The sequence below is a fragment of the Melospiza georgiana genome, chromosome 12 (assembly GCF_028018845.1).
Source record: "Melospiza georgiana isolate bMelGeo1 chromosome 12, bMelGeo1.pri, whole genome shotgun sequence".
Taxonomy (NCBI): domain Eukaryota; kingdom Metazoa; phylum Chordata; class Aves; order Passeriformes; family Passerellidae; genus Melospiza; species Melospiza georgiana.
In genome coordinates, this window is record NC_080441.1 from 8,244,411 (window position 1) to 8,261,079 (window position 16,669).

The 16,669-nt window shown below is 39.9% G+C and overlaps 1 protein-coding gene across 1 annotated transcript in view; it reads right to left on the minus strand.

Moving 5' to 3' along the window:
* Positions 1-487: 487 nt before the first annotated feature.
* Positions 488-16,669, minus strand: part of NRK (Nik related kinase) — an 87,018-nt gene continuing 70,836 nt past the window's right edge. The window contains exons 25-31 of the mRNA XM_058032520.1: positions 16,390-16,533; positions 15,048-15,182; positions 13,225-13,325; positions 12,514-12,663; positions 9,427-9,586; positions 5,060-5,202; positions 488-4,268 (exon numbers count right to left, since the gene is read on the minus strand). Of these exons, the coding sequence (XP_057888503.1) occupies positions 4,185-4,268; positions 5,060-5,202; positions 9,427-9,586; positions 12,514-12,663; positions 13,225-13,325; positions 15,048-15,182; positions 16,390-16,533 (917 nt within the window). The 3' untranslated portion in view covers positions 488-4,184. The remainder of the gene's footprint in view (positions 4,269-5,059; positions 5,203-9,426; positions 9,587-12,513; positions 12,664-13,224; positions 13,326-15,047; positions 15,183-16,389; positions 16,534-16,669) is intronic.

The window sequence follows — 16,669 nt, forward strand, 5'->3', positions numbered from 1 at the left end:
AACTTGTAACCCAGCTTTTATGGTGGCCTTTGGAGAAACAATGCCAGTGGCAATAAAGACTGTGTGAGCTTACCTGAGAAAAAGTGACTTGGGCTAACCTGGCAGTCAGGCTGATGTGCACAAAAGCCACTTCTTGTAGCATCAATGGCTGCAAGCTGTCACTTTGCTGTAGTTGCCCTGCCCTGAGCCACGGGGTGTGTGTGTGAAGAGAAGAGCAGACACACACAAGTGCAGTGAAGCTCATTAGCAGCACACTCAGCACAGCACTGGCTGTCACCCTCAGGTGCACTCTGTCCACTCTGAACTCTCTCACTGTTACTTGGACATCTTTATCCAGACAAGGATATATATTTGTTTTGTCCCTACAGGCAGATATGGATGTTTCCCTAAGGATGGTGACTGGATTCGGAAAACAATAACAAAGGTTTCTACAATTTTTACAACAGCTGATGTCAAAATAACAGAATCATTACAAGTGTGATACTAGTTTTGATTTTTCAGAGTATTTTTATTGCTGTTTCAATTGTACAATTTCCACATTAGAGAACAATACATAGTGTACAGTACATAACTTGCATGGTTCCCAAGTTTTGGAGTCATGTGCCAAGCTTCAGGCTGCAAAAGAGAGTTCACCAAGCCTAGAATGAAAGCAGGCACATACACACAGTTCTACATTGCTGCAGCATCAGCACAATCTTTTGTGGCAAATGCAACATTATGAGCACCACCTGTCATTAGGAGACTGTCTGTACCAAAGGGTTGATGACATGGATCCTTAACATTCTGCCCCTGTAGCATTTTTTCATGTCAAAGTGACATCACTAGGAAAACACATTAAGCAGTTTAGTCCTTGGTTTTAAAAGTTAGTGAAAGGGTACAGCTAGTGAAACACCTCATAAATGAAATTACAAATTTGATATACATTTTGCATAGTTAAAATTATGTCTGGGTAATCTTGGTTACTGGATTTTTTACATTTTTTTCTTCTGGCCTTTGTCCTTTTGCTTTGAGCTGAACAGTTATTCAAAATACTCCCTCATTCAGTGCCCCCAGTCACTTCACACACCTTTCCATTTCTTTGGCTACTTTCTTTTCCTTAACATCTTTTAACCTTTTGTATTCCTCCTACAGCAATATGCTGTGCCAGACATCCACTCCCTTACCTTTGGCTACTTGTGTTTCTTTTCTTCAGCTTTTCCCTCCTCTTCAGTCACTTCCTCTTTCTTCTGTTACTCTTCTCAACATCTCTGAGCTCTTTCTCATCTTCAGCCTTTCTGACTATCTCTTGATAGAGGGACAATGCCACAGGTTTCTCTTTGTGGCATTCAGTTGCTGTTGCTATTTGCAATACCACTTCTAAATCCTTCAAAGGCATTCACCTCTAAGTGCCTCCTGCTTTCCATAATTACACATAGAAAGTTTTTTTTTTTTTTTTACAGTGAACAGAAGATGAAAATCCAACTCACTGCCTTGAATTGGAGCTGAAAAGAAGAAAGCTAACAGAGGGAAACAGAATGAATTATGATCCCAATGTAATGGTGCATATTCCCTCTCTTGAACTTGTTGTTTGGGTTTTTTCCCTTTTAACATAGAGTTAAACTTTTTCACAGTGTGTCAATGTATTGTCATTGTAATTTTCTGCTACAGTAAACTTAAGCTTGATCACATTTGCTTCTTTAATCTGTTCATATGACTTGTTATAAATTCCCACTGTTCTTTGCTGAATTCTTTTTAACTAGTCCCTAGCATCAGGAAAATATCAGCCTCCTACCTGTTGACACCAGAACAGGGGAGGCACAAATCCCATGCATCCTCTGTAGTGCAGAGGCTGCTGAGATAAACACATTTTCAAAATACTACAGGGCAGCCTGGATCACTGAGTGCTTACAGCACGAGCAGCTCTGCAAGTTCTGCACACCTATTGTGTGCAAAATGAAAGCTGCTCTTCCTTCATTCTCTTAGACTTGAAAGTCAAAAGTAAGTAAGTTGCTTATATATTGTCTCCAACTTACTTTTGCCAGTAATTGTAACTTTCATCTCTGATTCTGTTATAGATTTGGACTTGTTTGGTTTTGTTGGTGGCTTTTTTCCCCCCCACTGTTGTTTGTTTACTCTATAAGTCCAATGCAACCAGCCCAAATGTTCAGCAGCATGGGAAGCCAAGCCAGGCTTTGCTCATGTGCCCCAGCCCTGGCCCTGGCAACAGGCAGGAACATTACTACAACAGAGCTCCTGTTGTCACACAGCTCTGCTCAAGCAGTTTCCATTCAGGTTTCAAGTCTGCACAAGCTAATCACTCACATACATTAAGAACCATTTTGAGTATTTAAATGTATTTTTTTAGTATGGCTTCAGGCTTATTTTTCTGTTAGTTAAACATTTAAAAGGAAAATTCTTCATTAAAAAGCACTATAGGTTTTGAGATAAGCTAGTGCCTGTGAAAAGTGCTAGGTTAGTAACTTTGGAAAGTGCAGTCCTCCAGATAGCCAAAAACATAAGAGCAACAGTGCAGGCACCTCTGACCTGCCTGCAGCAGGGAGGTGCCAGCCCAGGGAACAGGGGGAAGGGTGAACAGCCCCTGGTTTGAATCCCTGCTGGGACAGCACAGGGACACAGTTCTGAGCACCTGTCAGTCACTGCCAGCACCCAGACTGACACACTGGACAGCACAGCTGCCAGCTCCAACAACTCTTTCTGCCTCTTATCAACACAGAACCATCATCCTTGAGGTAGACAAACAGATATTCCAACACACTTTTCCTGCACCCTTCAGTATCAAATATTTCAAGTAAAAACACCTATTTTCAAGCACTGGAACTAGTGATTTCACTTTTGCCCACAGCATTTTCCCTACTATATCATGTCTGGAATGAGCTCTTTTGTATTACATTTGATGCTCTACATTTTCAAAGCACATCCAAAAATCAGCTACATAAAGATTACATTAAACCCCAAAATTGAATCATAGTATATGATTGTATATAGTGTGTACATATATATATATGTATATATTATATCTCTATAGTTTTATGGCCAATTTATAAGCCCCTGAGAACAGAGTTTATGCAGAAACACTGGCACCAATAACACTAGAAGATGCAGCTTTATTTAGGTATAATTAGCATAGAAAGCACCTGGAATTATTTATATTTTCTATTTATAATAGATTAACTCTTTGGATATTTTCATAGCTATATTAAGAATACATTTGTTAATCTTAATATCTGTTGTGGAAAGATTATATTTACATACAAATACACAAAGACTTCATGTGAAAGAGCAAGAAGGAAGAAAAGAAAGTGCCTGCTCTTGTGCCCTTCTTCATATGCATGGGTAGTGCCTTTAAATCAATTCATATAAGTGTGGGTCCCAGCTGTGAATGAAAGTTACAGGTTCTGTTTCATAATGCTTTATGCATCTATGATTTTGACTGAGTATTTAAACAGTTTTTACAAATACATCCTACAGTAACTGTGTCTATGGGCTCAGGCATCCAGCCCTGAGAGAAACACAAAGTCTGTCCCTCCCTGCATTTTGGTAGAAATCTCCCAGCTGGGGCACATGTTCAGAATTAACTATTTTTACAACTCCGTACTGAAACACATCTGTCCACCCAGCACAGGGGATGATCCCTCAAGGTCCAAGGAGGATCCCTCAAGCCTTCTGGTCTGGCTGGGACCCACCACAAACCCTTTTACTCCTTCCCTGTTGTAAGGCTTGGACAAGTCATTCAAGTTCATCTTGGTGACAGTAACAGCTTGCTAAAACTGCAAAAGGAGCCCAAACCCAATTCAAAATAGATTCCAACTGTGCTTTTGTATCTGCCTACAGCTGTCACTGTCCATAAAAAGTGACTTCAGTTCAAGATACCAACATTACATCACCTGTGAAAGTGTAACTGTCCATTTTTCAGAGTACAGGAGCTTCTTACATTGGCTACATTCTTCACTAAAGTCTCCTAATACAATCTTTGTTTGCAACATACTTTGAAAGACAAACTAAACATGTTTGCAATACTTCAACAGGAAAATGGAATTCTTTCCAGACTGAAAGAATATGAATTTTAATAAGTCAATAATGACAACATTTTTGTAGGTAAGAAGTGCAAATTTGTGTATATTACCTCTGAGAATTTTACACTGCTACCTACAGGGAATTTTTCATTATCTTCATTTTGATGTGCTTTACCAGTTGAATAGTACATTTTGACCAAGAGTCATGAAGTATATTTGACTGCTGCCTCCTGACTGTACAGATGCAAAGAACACCTTGAAAGGGAAAAAAAAAAAAGAAGAAAACAAAAGATGCTACTGTCAGTTTATATTTATGAAAATATTTTTACTCATATAAGAAAGGTGATAGAATGCCACAGTCCCAAATACAAGGATACACATATATCACAATTGAATTTTAATCCCACGAGAAACTTTTTACAGTGAAACTGTACATGTAGTACAACTGCATTTTTTAAAATGTATTTCTTTCCCTATTTGAAAATATATAGGAGAAAATTTAAAAATAATCAATCTAAGGTTTTAGGATTTCAATTTTCTAAATATGACAGTGGGACTAAACAGATTTCAGAGAGCATTTACCAAAATTGCTATATGCAAGAAGTCATACCTGATTATCCATACCCTGGTGTCTGCAATGAGGAGTGTTGGGGTTTTTTCCCATGATGACTGCTCTAACTCCTGTAACTTCAGTAGTTCAGGAGAGGCTGTCCTGCAGCTGGGAATTTTCGGGGCTCCCTCACTAACCCTCCCCACTACACCTGTGGTGCTGTGCAATTCACAGTGCCTGCATTTGTCTGCACTGATAGCAGTGAAGGCTGGGTGGAATAGAGAGTTCTAACAGCTGGGGGTGGGAATGTGTGCAGCATCCCTAATGAATATCAATAATGGGTGCTTTGTGGGACCACTGACTACACTGGCTTTGAAGAGGGAACTTATACCAAGGTAGGAAATAACCAGTAACAAAGTTACCAGAATTAACTGGTGTGTCATAGTAAGCTATTACTCATTTTTGCTAAGTCACCACACTGTAGTCATCTCTGTACCTTGTCATTTCTTTCACATAGAAATTTTAGCTTCTGTGCTTTCTTGTGCATAAATACTCCTTCCAGATTTCCTGTTTCCACAGAGCGTAGTTCAATCGCTTTTTCTCCCCAGCCCATGACCTGATTGGACTGAAGGAGGTAAGCTAGAAGACAAAAAAAAAAAAAAAAAAAAAAAAAAAAAAAAAAAAAAAAAGTACTGTTTAACAGCGGAAAGACTGATTCTTGCCTCATTTATGTTAATTATGGAACTGATTAAGTTTGCACAAAAAAAGCCTTAGAAATAGTAACTAAATTCCAAAATAGACAAGGTTACTCAGGACCTTGTACAGATATGGTTTGATGGATATTTCACAACCTTTCCAAGACCCTGCTGCAATGCATCACTACTTTCAAGGCTGAACATTTCTTCCTAATATCTTGGTGCAATTTGTGCCCATCTTTGCCTCTCATCCTTTAACTGTTCATATTCAAGAAAAGTCTTGACTGTCTTCTCTGTACCCACTGTACTCTGTTCCTATTAGGAAGCAGGGTTTGTATTTACTATGGAGTTCAGCTTAGTCTGAAACCTGAATACTTCAGAATCTGAGATCATGGCATGATTAATTTGGTGTCTTTCCATGCCTGGTTATATGCAATATTTACAAAACCAAAAGAATATATTCTAGCACTGTGGAAGCTTAGTACAATACTCCCATTAAATCTGGCAATAAGAAAGTAGAATAGTGATGAAGGAGTTAAGACCACAGATTTCAAATTAGGCACAGTTTCAGTGAAAGCCCTCTGACTGGTACTTGTATGGGTTTCCAAGGTAAAATCACATTAGTTATGCTCTATTGGTAGTCAATACTCAGCAATTGTTCTTGCTCAACTATCAAGTGTTACTGCATTAGTCTGAGAATTCTGTTGCTCTAAAATGATGTAGAGGGAATGTGTGCACTGGACTGGCTTTTAGCTTCATTGGACAGTGTATATCTGCCCTACATTATTAGTGTGAGCAAGGTCTGCTTCCTAAAACCTTCCATGTTGATTTAGGTTTTTGTTTAAAAATTGAACTTTCAGTACAGACTGATCCTGGAAACAACAGCCTGCAATCCTGCTTGAGAAGGACAGCAGAAAATAAAGGCAATATGCACACATGACTTTAAATACTTCTAGCAGGGTTGATTTAACATTAACTTGGAATCCTTGGTTCATAATTGTTGTTAGAACAAATGTATGAAAATCATACCTCCTTGGAAACACATATGGTTTGGTTACAGTGTTGTGATTTTAGTTTCCTCAGAGTCTATATAAATTTCCCCTAAATCTGTTCAGAAGACTTTCAGTTATTCTTTGTGCACACTGAAGGCTTCCCTGCCACTAGTGCTGAGAGCAAGATAATTCTTTCCCAGTATTCCAGTCATGAGTAAAGAAGAAGAAATGAACTGTTTTAAAAGCAAAGCAACAGTGAGTAACCAAGGGTGAGGGGCAAAAGAGGAGGAGCATTTTCTAAAACTCAAAGCCATGAAATGAATATATTTTACAATCTTTTCTTCATGCTTCAGGCTGTACAACAGGGCACCATTGCTGTAGGCTGTGAAGAAAGTGTCATTAACATTTGTGAACAGTGCAGCAGCAGCAGCAGGAGCCCAGGGCAGCACCCATGCAGTCTACAGGATCTGAAAAGTAAGCCCAGACCACACATAAAGAACATCAAAATGATACAAGACTCAAACTTTTGTTATTTTTTGTGCCAACTGATATCACATTAACCTTTTCAAAGTTTGCTTTTGAACACAATAGACGCAGAGGCAGCCTGTGGTTCTGGGGGTGGGAAGCAAGGCAGGTGCATGTGTATAAACAGCATGAAACTGTTCTGTGGCTACTCTGTTTAGTATGGGTCATATAGGTCTAGCAACAAAGAACTAATAAGTCTCCTGATCTTTTCCACTAGATGAAATCTACACTCCAGCTGCCACTGTGCTGTGTCTGTATCAGTGCCTTTGGCAGATTTCAATTTGATAGCTTCCTTGCAGCTCCCAGGAACCACTTCATTAGTGTCTGCTGCAACCTCTAGGTCATCTGCTGGGCCACTTCTGCTGTGTTCTGAAGAGATCTGACCTCCAGGCAGTATTCAAAAAGGAACTGAATAAACCAGATACACCAAGTTCAGCCCTGATGCTCTGCTGTCTGGCCAATATACCCAGAACTTGGCAACTGACAATGGCAGGTTTAAGTACAAGCAGCAAAAAATTTCAGTTTTGTAGCAGAATCAAAAAATTATTTCCCAAATTTCTTCTGTGAAAGAAGAAAATGGCCTCATTACACTCATTACACCATTTGCACAGTTGTCCAGTAATAAGGACTTATCTATACATGGAGATTAATGTGAAGGATAGCAGGCTATCAATTCAGAGGTCAGTACTGAGTCATGATAACCCTCCCATGTGGGAGCTCTTAGAGTGTTTCATGTGAGATGAACTGAGAGCAGATCCTCAGAGTTGTCTTATTTTGGAACAATAGCTCCTGTACCACGAGCACCTTGGGAATAGTTACTCTGAGTCCACTTTCCACTGCAGCTTTAGATAAAAATATCCTGTGCTTCCAGCTGGCATGCTGTAGAGCATTGAGGCAGTAATTTAACCACCTTTTGGTTACACTCCCTGTTTCTCTACAGAATAAGCTTCTAAAATGTACAGGGAAAAGGAAATAAAGACTTTTACTAGTTCCTCTGGGAATATCCAGATTTGTGTCAACCCTTCATGGCTACATACTATAAATAATTCATTACTCACACAAACAGGCAAGAGTGCTCCCAAATCTTATTAACCTGATGTTTCTTAATGCCTTTTTGAAACCTGTTTAATAGAAAATATTACAGCTATATTTATATTTAGCCCTACATATGTGTACACCTTTCAGATTAAACATAGAATACTTCTACAGTTTTTTAATTTCCCATGGGATTTGAGCTTCCTCACTCTGATTTCTTATTAACAGATTGGTCACAGAGGTCCCAGTTTAAGACTATGAGTAAGATATATTTAGATTCTCTGCCCTAAATCCATCGATTATAATACAAACTTTTTAATTTTTTCTATCAAAATACTCTACCAACTACAAACATTTCTTTCAAAATGCTTGTTTAAAGAAATCAAGAAATGATCAAAGGATGACTAGAGAGCACTCTGAAGGTAACACAAGACCCCTCTGTCTCTGCAACAGAGAATGAAAATTGAGATATACTCATACAGACTTCAGGAGGTTTGAAATGGGCATAGAAATTCCAGGAAAACAGGATCTTTTAAGAAACTGTTAAGTTGCCCCTAAGCTGGGCCATTCAAATAATGGTTATTCAAACTCCTCATATAATGTTTTTATCTGCAGCCAAGGATATCAAAGGATTAATAAAATTTATAGGAGTTTGGGGTAAAATTATGAAAATAACAGTTAACAGAGACCTTATCTGAAGTTTGAGTAGTGTATTTAGAGGTTAGGTTAATTTTTAGTGGAAATATAATTTCAATCAGAAGTCAGATTTGGTTTGTACCACATCCCAAAGATGGGTTTTCCCTAAAACTACTCAGGTAGAAGTGAAAGGAAAAAGGTGAACATCCTTAATTTTTCACTGTGCTATCCAGTTTTCTCCAAGCTAATAACAGGCTTCTGTGCAGTCTAATTGTCTTGGGCTTGTTTTGTTGGAATGTTTGTTTTAAAATAAAGAACAGGAGTGAGACAGAAATTAGCAAGTAATAAACTCAAAAATCTGCCTGTGTTGTGCTTCATTTTCCCCACTGTTAGCCTGAAGCCCTATGGGAAAGGTGAAACAAACAGCTGTCCTGGCTGCAGTACAAGCAGAATCTCCTCCTACACAGCCAACTGCAAGCATGGGGAGATTAAGAATTTATCACAAATACCCTGGGCTGGCAGCCCTGTGAATTTAAAGTGCTAAAATGAAGGGGCCATTTGACAGCAGTTACAGATCTCTTCAGTAACTGACCCCTCAGTAGCTGTGAATTTCTACATAAAACGCTGTGAGCTATGAACAACCAAGACACTTCTTCCCCTCTGTAATTCACATCATTCTCCCTGTGGAAACTGGTGGTAAGCTGCATCCTCAGTGAAGTCTGTCTGTATAGTCAATGTGTGATGCAATAAACAGTGTGACAAGAATACAGACTGTGTCCAAATGGGAAGCCCCTATTGCAATCATTGGCTGTGTTAACACAAACACCCATAAATCTGTTTACTCTTTTACACATCTGCTTTGCTCAGAAGCTGCTTTATGTGCCATACAACCATTTTCACAGAGATACAAACCTCATAAAGAAGTCAGGCTTCGTGCAGCAGCATCTTATATTTAATAGAGAGCAATTTTTCATACATACCTACAGATGCTGGCATTTCTCCCCACTGTAGAACAGTCTCCTTTGTGAAATGTCCATATATATCAATGTAGATGCCTTCATCTTCGTAGGTGAGCAGGAGCTCCATGCCACTGGTGTTTGGGAGGATGATAATGGCATGGGGGCGGATCGTCCCCTGGATCTGGAATCGTATTTTACTGAGATTTATATCAGAACACAGACTGCAATTTCAGTGATGACATCGATCTAACTAGCTTGGCAGAGCAATAAAAAGAACTAGCTCATGGCTCATGGAAAGTGAAAGAAATGCCTGTTCTCAGAGGCTGTATAGTTTGCTAGTAAGCCTCTGAAACAGACTTTCTCTCCTTCTCCCCCCTTTGAATATGACAGCAGGTTTGCAAATAAATCAGTGTTCAATAGTTCGCACTAAATTTACCAGCGTTAACTGGTTTCAAGAAGCCATGGAGCCATTGAGACACAATAATATTTACTTAGTCCCTCACAAAATAGTTGTTTTATATAATAGGAGAAAGGTGAAATAAATTTGAATTCACAACTTTTTCAGAAGATGAAGGACAGAAACTTCCACATTCCAGGAGATCAGTGCTTTCACTTTCCATGATATTTCCCTTTCCCCACTCACAAGTTAAAAACCTGCAAATTTAATTGTATTTATCTTGCTGTAAAAAGTTCCCTGGACCTTTTCACTCTGTCTTTCCCTTCCCAGATCTTTCACTACAAATAGCTGCCCATTTGACAGCTGTTGGGCACACCTCTGCATGCCACAGGAACAGTGCATTTCACTCACACGAATCTCTCCCAGAAGCCAACATATCCCAAGCAAAAAAAAAACCCAAAACCAAAGGTGAAGTATATAACCATGAAGGTGGGGTTTCATAAAAGCATTTTTGAAAGAAAAAGAGGACAGCCTTAAAAAAAACAAAGCACTTCCTTGTTTAAAGCACTACTCAAAACAGGATGTTACATAGTAAATCAAACCACCACAATTAATATTTTTATAGGAAGCATATGACTGGAGCTTTACATCATTCTCACAGGCCAGCCACACACAGGTATTTTATTTTTTTTCCCCTCAAGCACAGACATTTATGCACACTGTAAGGGCACAACGAACAGTAAAAGAAGCACTGAAGCTGTACTTGCCCAACTGAATACACTCAGGCCACCCACTTGACTCCGTGCCTCGGCAAGAACTATCCGTAACACTAGAACGGGGATCCAGAGCCGCAGAGCAATTTTAATGCGCCGCCTCGGGACCCGCATGAGCGACCGCAGCAGGTAAGAGATGCAGAAAGAGCTGGGCAACCAGGAAAAGAGGCTACCAGAAAGCAAGAGTATCTCAAGTCAGCCTGTTACAGTCTGGGCTAGTGCCACCACAAAGCTCCTGGAGGTAAGTATCCGGTTCTAGCTCTTTGGAAATAATAGAGTATCAAAAAAGATAGAGCTGCTGTAGCAGCTGATTTATTTCAGGTCTAAGACTCTGAAAGGAAAATATATTTTTAGTCCATGCTAACTTGTGGCTGAAGAGCTCACACAAATGCAGTCAGTCTCAGGTGCCCCACATATTCAGGGCAGTCACCTGGGAAATCTCTCTCATCAGGTACCTAATTGTATTTGCAGCCCGTTGAAAAAGTAAAGCCTCTAAGAAAGTTCACTTTTTTCTTTGCCTTTCTTCTCTTGGGCAATTATGCTAATGATCCTTTTGACAAGTCACTGCTCACCTTGCTCAGCAACCCACTTCCAGAAAGGCACGTGGGTACCACGCTTCAATTTACAAACTGATGGGAATTCAACACAGCTGACTAGTTAACAAAGGTACTGTCAGATTAAATAAATCCTCTAACAAGACAAATACTAAGTACCTTAAAAAACCAACACAGAAATAAACAGTACAAGCCTTTAGCAGGTGATTCAACAGTTAGAACAGCTAGAAGTCATTTTTCAATTAAGAGCAGCCTATAAATCTAACAGCCAATGTTACACACTGTGTCTGACCATCAGGAACACAGCTCTGACAGAATGTGGAGGCTGTGGCTTGCAGGGGCAGCAGAGTGATCAAGTGGCTTAGACAGCAGGAGTGGGGGTTTTCATTTGGGTTGAAAATGAGGGGCTGAGAGTGGAGAAAAGTTAAAAATAGATGGATTCACAGCACAGGCTGCAACATGCAGATCTAGGATGAGATTTCTTCAGACCTGCCAAGCATAACTTTGGGACACATGGTCTGGGGATGCAAGGAGGCCATCGCACCCCCAGCCCCTGTGGAGCACTGTTGACTTCAGGGAGGGTTCAAGTGTGCACAGAAGTTTCTCTGCCAGGGGCCTCCCATCAGATTGGAGCCAGTCTGGAACCTGCCAGTTTGCTGAACCTAAGCCCCCAAGATGCTCTGGCTTTTGGGACTCACAGCTTTGAAAAGAATAGCTAAAAATAGACAAACAAACAAAAGTCCAAAAATATTAACACCATAGCATAGACTTCATATTGGACAGCCCCATGCCAGCCATTCACTTCTGCAGGGCAATTTGCTGTAATCTGACCTGAAGCAGCATTTAGTGCTCTCCATCACCTCAAACAGAAACACAATGCAAAATGTACACATACCCCTGAAATCAACATCTTCATGCTAACTTACTGACAATCTAATGAGAAAGTCCCAAGGAAAACGTAAAAACTTCTTCTGAATTTACAGAGTGGTTTCATGGGCAACTGAATGGCAAGAAGATCAGCAAATTTATTTAGTCTGAAGTTGGTTTCTGCTGTCTGCACAGTGGCAGATTGTAAAAGTCACCTAAATTCATGTAGATATTATTGTGTCTTTGACTGTTTAAGTCCTAAATTTCCAGGATAAATCAATTCAAAATAGTACTGTCCATACAACAGGCTTTCTGACATTAAACCACTAAAATTGCTATTCTAAACGCGATAAAAGCATTTAAACTGGACTTCAGTGTTATAAAACTATATGAAAAGTGGTTTGCATTAGCTGCCACTAATCATTCTTTTGAAAAATAGTACAACTCTTAACCGGATCATCATCAATACACAACCCAAAGAACAAAGGCATTAATGTAGGTTTTTGGATTCTCTTACGTGTGTTGGAAGGTACAAGTCATACACAGATCCAGAGTCCACATCAATGGCATGAAATCCCACCACTGAGCCATATATGACCTTTAGTCTTTGCCCATTTTCAACAGTCAGGTCTACTGACAGTGGTTTGTGATGAAGTGAGGTAAAGGACTGGAAAAAAGAAAAATGCAGTATGTAGCACAATAAAACTGTTGGTTTGCAGAACTACATTTAGGATCCTAAAAATTCTCAAAACTCAAAAGTTAGCTATTTTGGTAAAATAGTAGGTTACATTTAAGGAGCTAAGTATCCATCATCCACTGAGTTGCATGGACAGTTGGATAATTCATTTGTGGTTTGTAAAAGGAATCAAGATTCTAGAAATGGACTACGCAAAAAGTAGGCTGACTACCACTGTGTTTAATTTCATCCCCTTTTGAGGGAAATTAACATCAACTTTGTCAATTCAAGTGCACATTTTGGCACAGAACCTGCTGAGTTTGGCTGGGGTAGAGAGAAACAAGTTATTCACATCTAACACTCATGACTGTGACAGTTTCATGTTTGCCATCTCCAGAGTACATCAAAGGCACTACATTTTCTTTAAAAGAATACTCAGTTTATCTTTAGCTAGAATAAATGTTAGACACAACAACAAAAACAAAAGCAGAGCACAGATGAGAGGCAGTGAGAGACAGTGACACATCTGAACCAAAGTGATGTTTCACTTACCTTAAAAGCCATGAATTTGTGATAAGGCTTTGGAGCCCAAGCATAAACCTCCACTGAGTTTTTCAAAGCAATTACAAGGAATTTGATTCTCTCATATCTTACTGCAATACAAGAAGAACAATTCCTTAGGTACCAGACAGATGCTTAAATCAAAGACCATCACATGAAATTATTTCAATGGATGACTTGTAGAGGTAGACATTATCCAGCATGGGAGACTAATGCATTCTGGACATCAATGTTTAATATCACCAGTGACAATACCTTGACTGGAAACCTACAATTCATTTATTTTCAGTAAAGCCAAATGACTGTTACCAACATTTATATATTCCTTGTCATATGGTGATGAAAAAAAACCTCACTATTCAGAGTAAAAGGTCTTGACCCTACAGCTAAACCAACCTCTTGATTTTTTAAGTATGAACACACTCCACCACTACTGGTTATGAATAAGCTACTGTTGGAGGACTGGTGGTTGTAGGCTGAACAATTTTGTCAGACTTGGCAGGATGAATTTTCATGTCACTGCTCATCTGTGGGTTAAATCCCCAGCTGCTGTGTAGGTGAAGGACTCCCATCTTTCTGAGATGAGTAAGCATTTAAGAGATGAGCAATTTCTCCAAGACAATTAAGGTCATGCTGGGCCTATTGAGAATAAATGAAGAATCATGCATTGAAAATTAAGATTTCTTTGTGCATTGTGTTTTCACAATGGAAAACAGGATTCTATCTCACATAGGCAGAGAACAAGAAAACTCAGCAAACTCCACCAAAATGCAGAACAGTACTTTGTTTTCTTTTCTACCTGGAAAAATAGCTGCACAACCAAAGGTCAAGATACATGAAGATTCTCCAAGAGAAAAACAGCAGCAGCTGTGCTGTCAAAAACGCAGGAGTGGCTTGTCATATGTAAACACAGAAGCTCCTACCAAATGTTTGCCTAATTTTAGGATAAGTATTTTGTCGTTGTGTTTTTTAAAAATGCACCAAACCCAAGGATGAGCAACTGAAGAGGAATATGTGGGTGCTTAGCTGTAATCACAGCTAAAGTAACAACACACACCTGTTTCATATTCTGCCTTGAGTTTAACCCCTGCCACTTCTAAAGCCAAAAAGCAAAACCTTCAAGCAAAGTAATAATGAGAAGCAGCCACCTCACATTTCCTGCACTCCTCTGTATCATAGTTTTGACTTCGGAGGAAGTGCCACTTTCACACCATCCTTCACCAAAGCAAAACGTGCCATATATCCACCCCCACAGTTAAATGACAGAAATTATCGCAATCCTCACATTAACCTTGAAAAAAGCTGCCTGACAGCCCAAGAAAAGTAAGATGGTACCATTTCCAGGGTGTTTAAACAAAGGTATATTTGGGTCTTTCATGAGAGAAAGGGATGAGCTGATCTACATAAGGTCATCCTACAAATATGATTCACTAGTACTTGAACTAGGTCCAACTTCTTAGCAGTTACCCAGGGCCAAAAGGGAAGATGAGCAGGTGGAAAACATCAGTTCAATTAAAATCCTAAGTAACTACAGAAAAACAGAACCACTGACTGAGCACAGACCATGGCTGGCACTCCCTCCTTCCAGCCATTACAGGGAACAGCCATAACATCATCTGGTAACTACTGCAAGAAGAGATGCTGCTGAAATGACAGGGAGCAAGGCACCTGCCATGTACAACAGGGAGTCTTGAAAGAACTCATGAGATATTCACCCAATACAGTCCTGAAACAAAACTGAAGAACGCTGCTGTCACAAGATGCAAAAGAAGGATGATTAAGCATCTCTCTAAGGAAAACCAGGAAATCCTTACCGACTTTGTAGTGCACACAGCCTTCCAGGTCACCCACAGACACCCAGCCTTGCCGCTTCTCCACCTCGGGATCGTTGCGCAAAATTTTGTTTCTCAACCATGACAAGTAATAGACCCTCAACTTATTCTTCTTCCCTGGGATTTGCAAGAAGAGACAGAACACTTTAACTCCCTGAAGTAGAAACTCTCCCCCACTTACAAAAAGCTAGAGTTTTGTGACCTTGAGTACAGTGGGTCCTTGTGCCTTGCCAAGGTGAGAGAACATAGCAAGGGCATGAAAGGAATGATGGGGACACACAGGGGGAACTGGCACAGGAGCAATTCTGTGGCACTGGGCACATGTGCACTTCCCTTGTGAGTCAAACTTCATGCAAGATTTTCACACCTGACTAAAATTCCTCCCTCAGGCCAAAGGACAGTTTTCTACAGACACAAGTGTTATCAGAAACCATCACACTAACTGTTTATCCTGGAACACAGGCATGTCCTGTAATGGCCACTTTGAATAAGCTATTGATGTAGTTCCAATTAACTGTCCATCTTCATTCAAAGTAGCTATTTCACATCTGGATGCCTTTACACTTGAGAATTATTTTGTCATCCTTCATCTCAGTCACTCTTTTTGTTGTATTAGTTCACAAGCAGCCTATGGTCAACAGCACCCTGGGACCACAGATTACTCTGAAGAGAAGGACTATGTCATGTCCCAGCAACAACAGGACCTGGCAGTATGGGACAATCAGGTGTTGGCACTGCCCACCATGATGAGTCTGGATTGGAGACAAGCTGCTACTCCCTGTTGGACCCACACCTCTGACCTTGGTATGTCTTGTGCATCCTTTGAGGCCACTTAGCCATGGGGAATAAGGCCAGAGTCCAAACTGTTTCCCAGCAGAAGTTGAAAACCTCCACTTAATGTTATTGATGCTTACACAATACAGATCCCTCTCATGTTACTGCTCATACCTCTTGTTGAACACAGGATGAGGTTATATCATGATAAAGTTAATAGAACTGCACTTAGATAGATGCTCACCCATCACAGAAACCAGAAAAGTGACAAACTACAGCTTGCAGAGAATCAGCCCATTTAAGGAATATGAAAAACTCTGTACTTCCCACAAACCATTTTACACATTAACCAGGCAATGAATTGTCCCAAAGCCTCTCTGGAATGGGAGTATAAATGTTAAAAATTCAGCAGAGTTTTCCTATTAACAAGAATAACTGTCCTGTGATTTTCTGAAAGAGGAAATTCCTCAACCTAGTTTATAACCTAATTCTTCTTTTTAATTGCCTCCAACCCCAACGTGGGTCAGATACTTTTAGCCACTGAACCAACCTGATATAGTAATTAGCACATTGAGTCCTTCCAGAACATCCATTTGCTGGAACCTTCTCCTCGTAATCAGCGTATAAACTCTTCCTTGCCCACTTCTGTCCAGCAGCCACAATCCATTCTCTGTTCCCACCAATAAATTTACCCCTGTCGATACATGAAAAAAAATACTGCATAAGTCACCTAATGATTCAGAGGTCACCGAGTATTCATTGTTTTGAGAACCAATTTTTATTTAATCTCACTTAATGGAACCTGATAATTTCCCTGTTGCTCTGTGGAT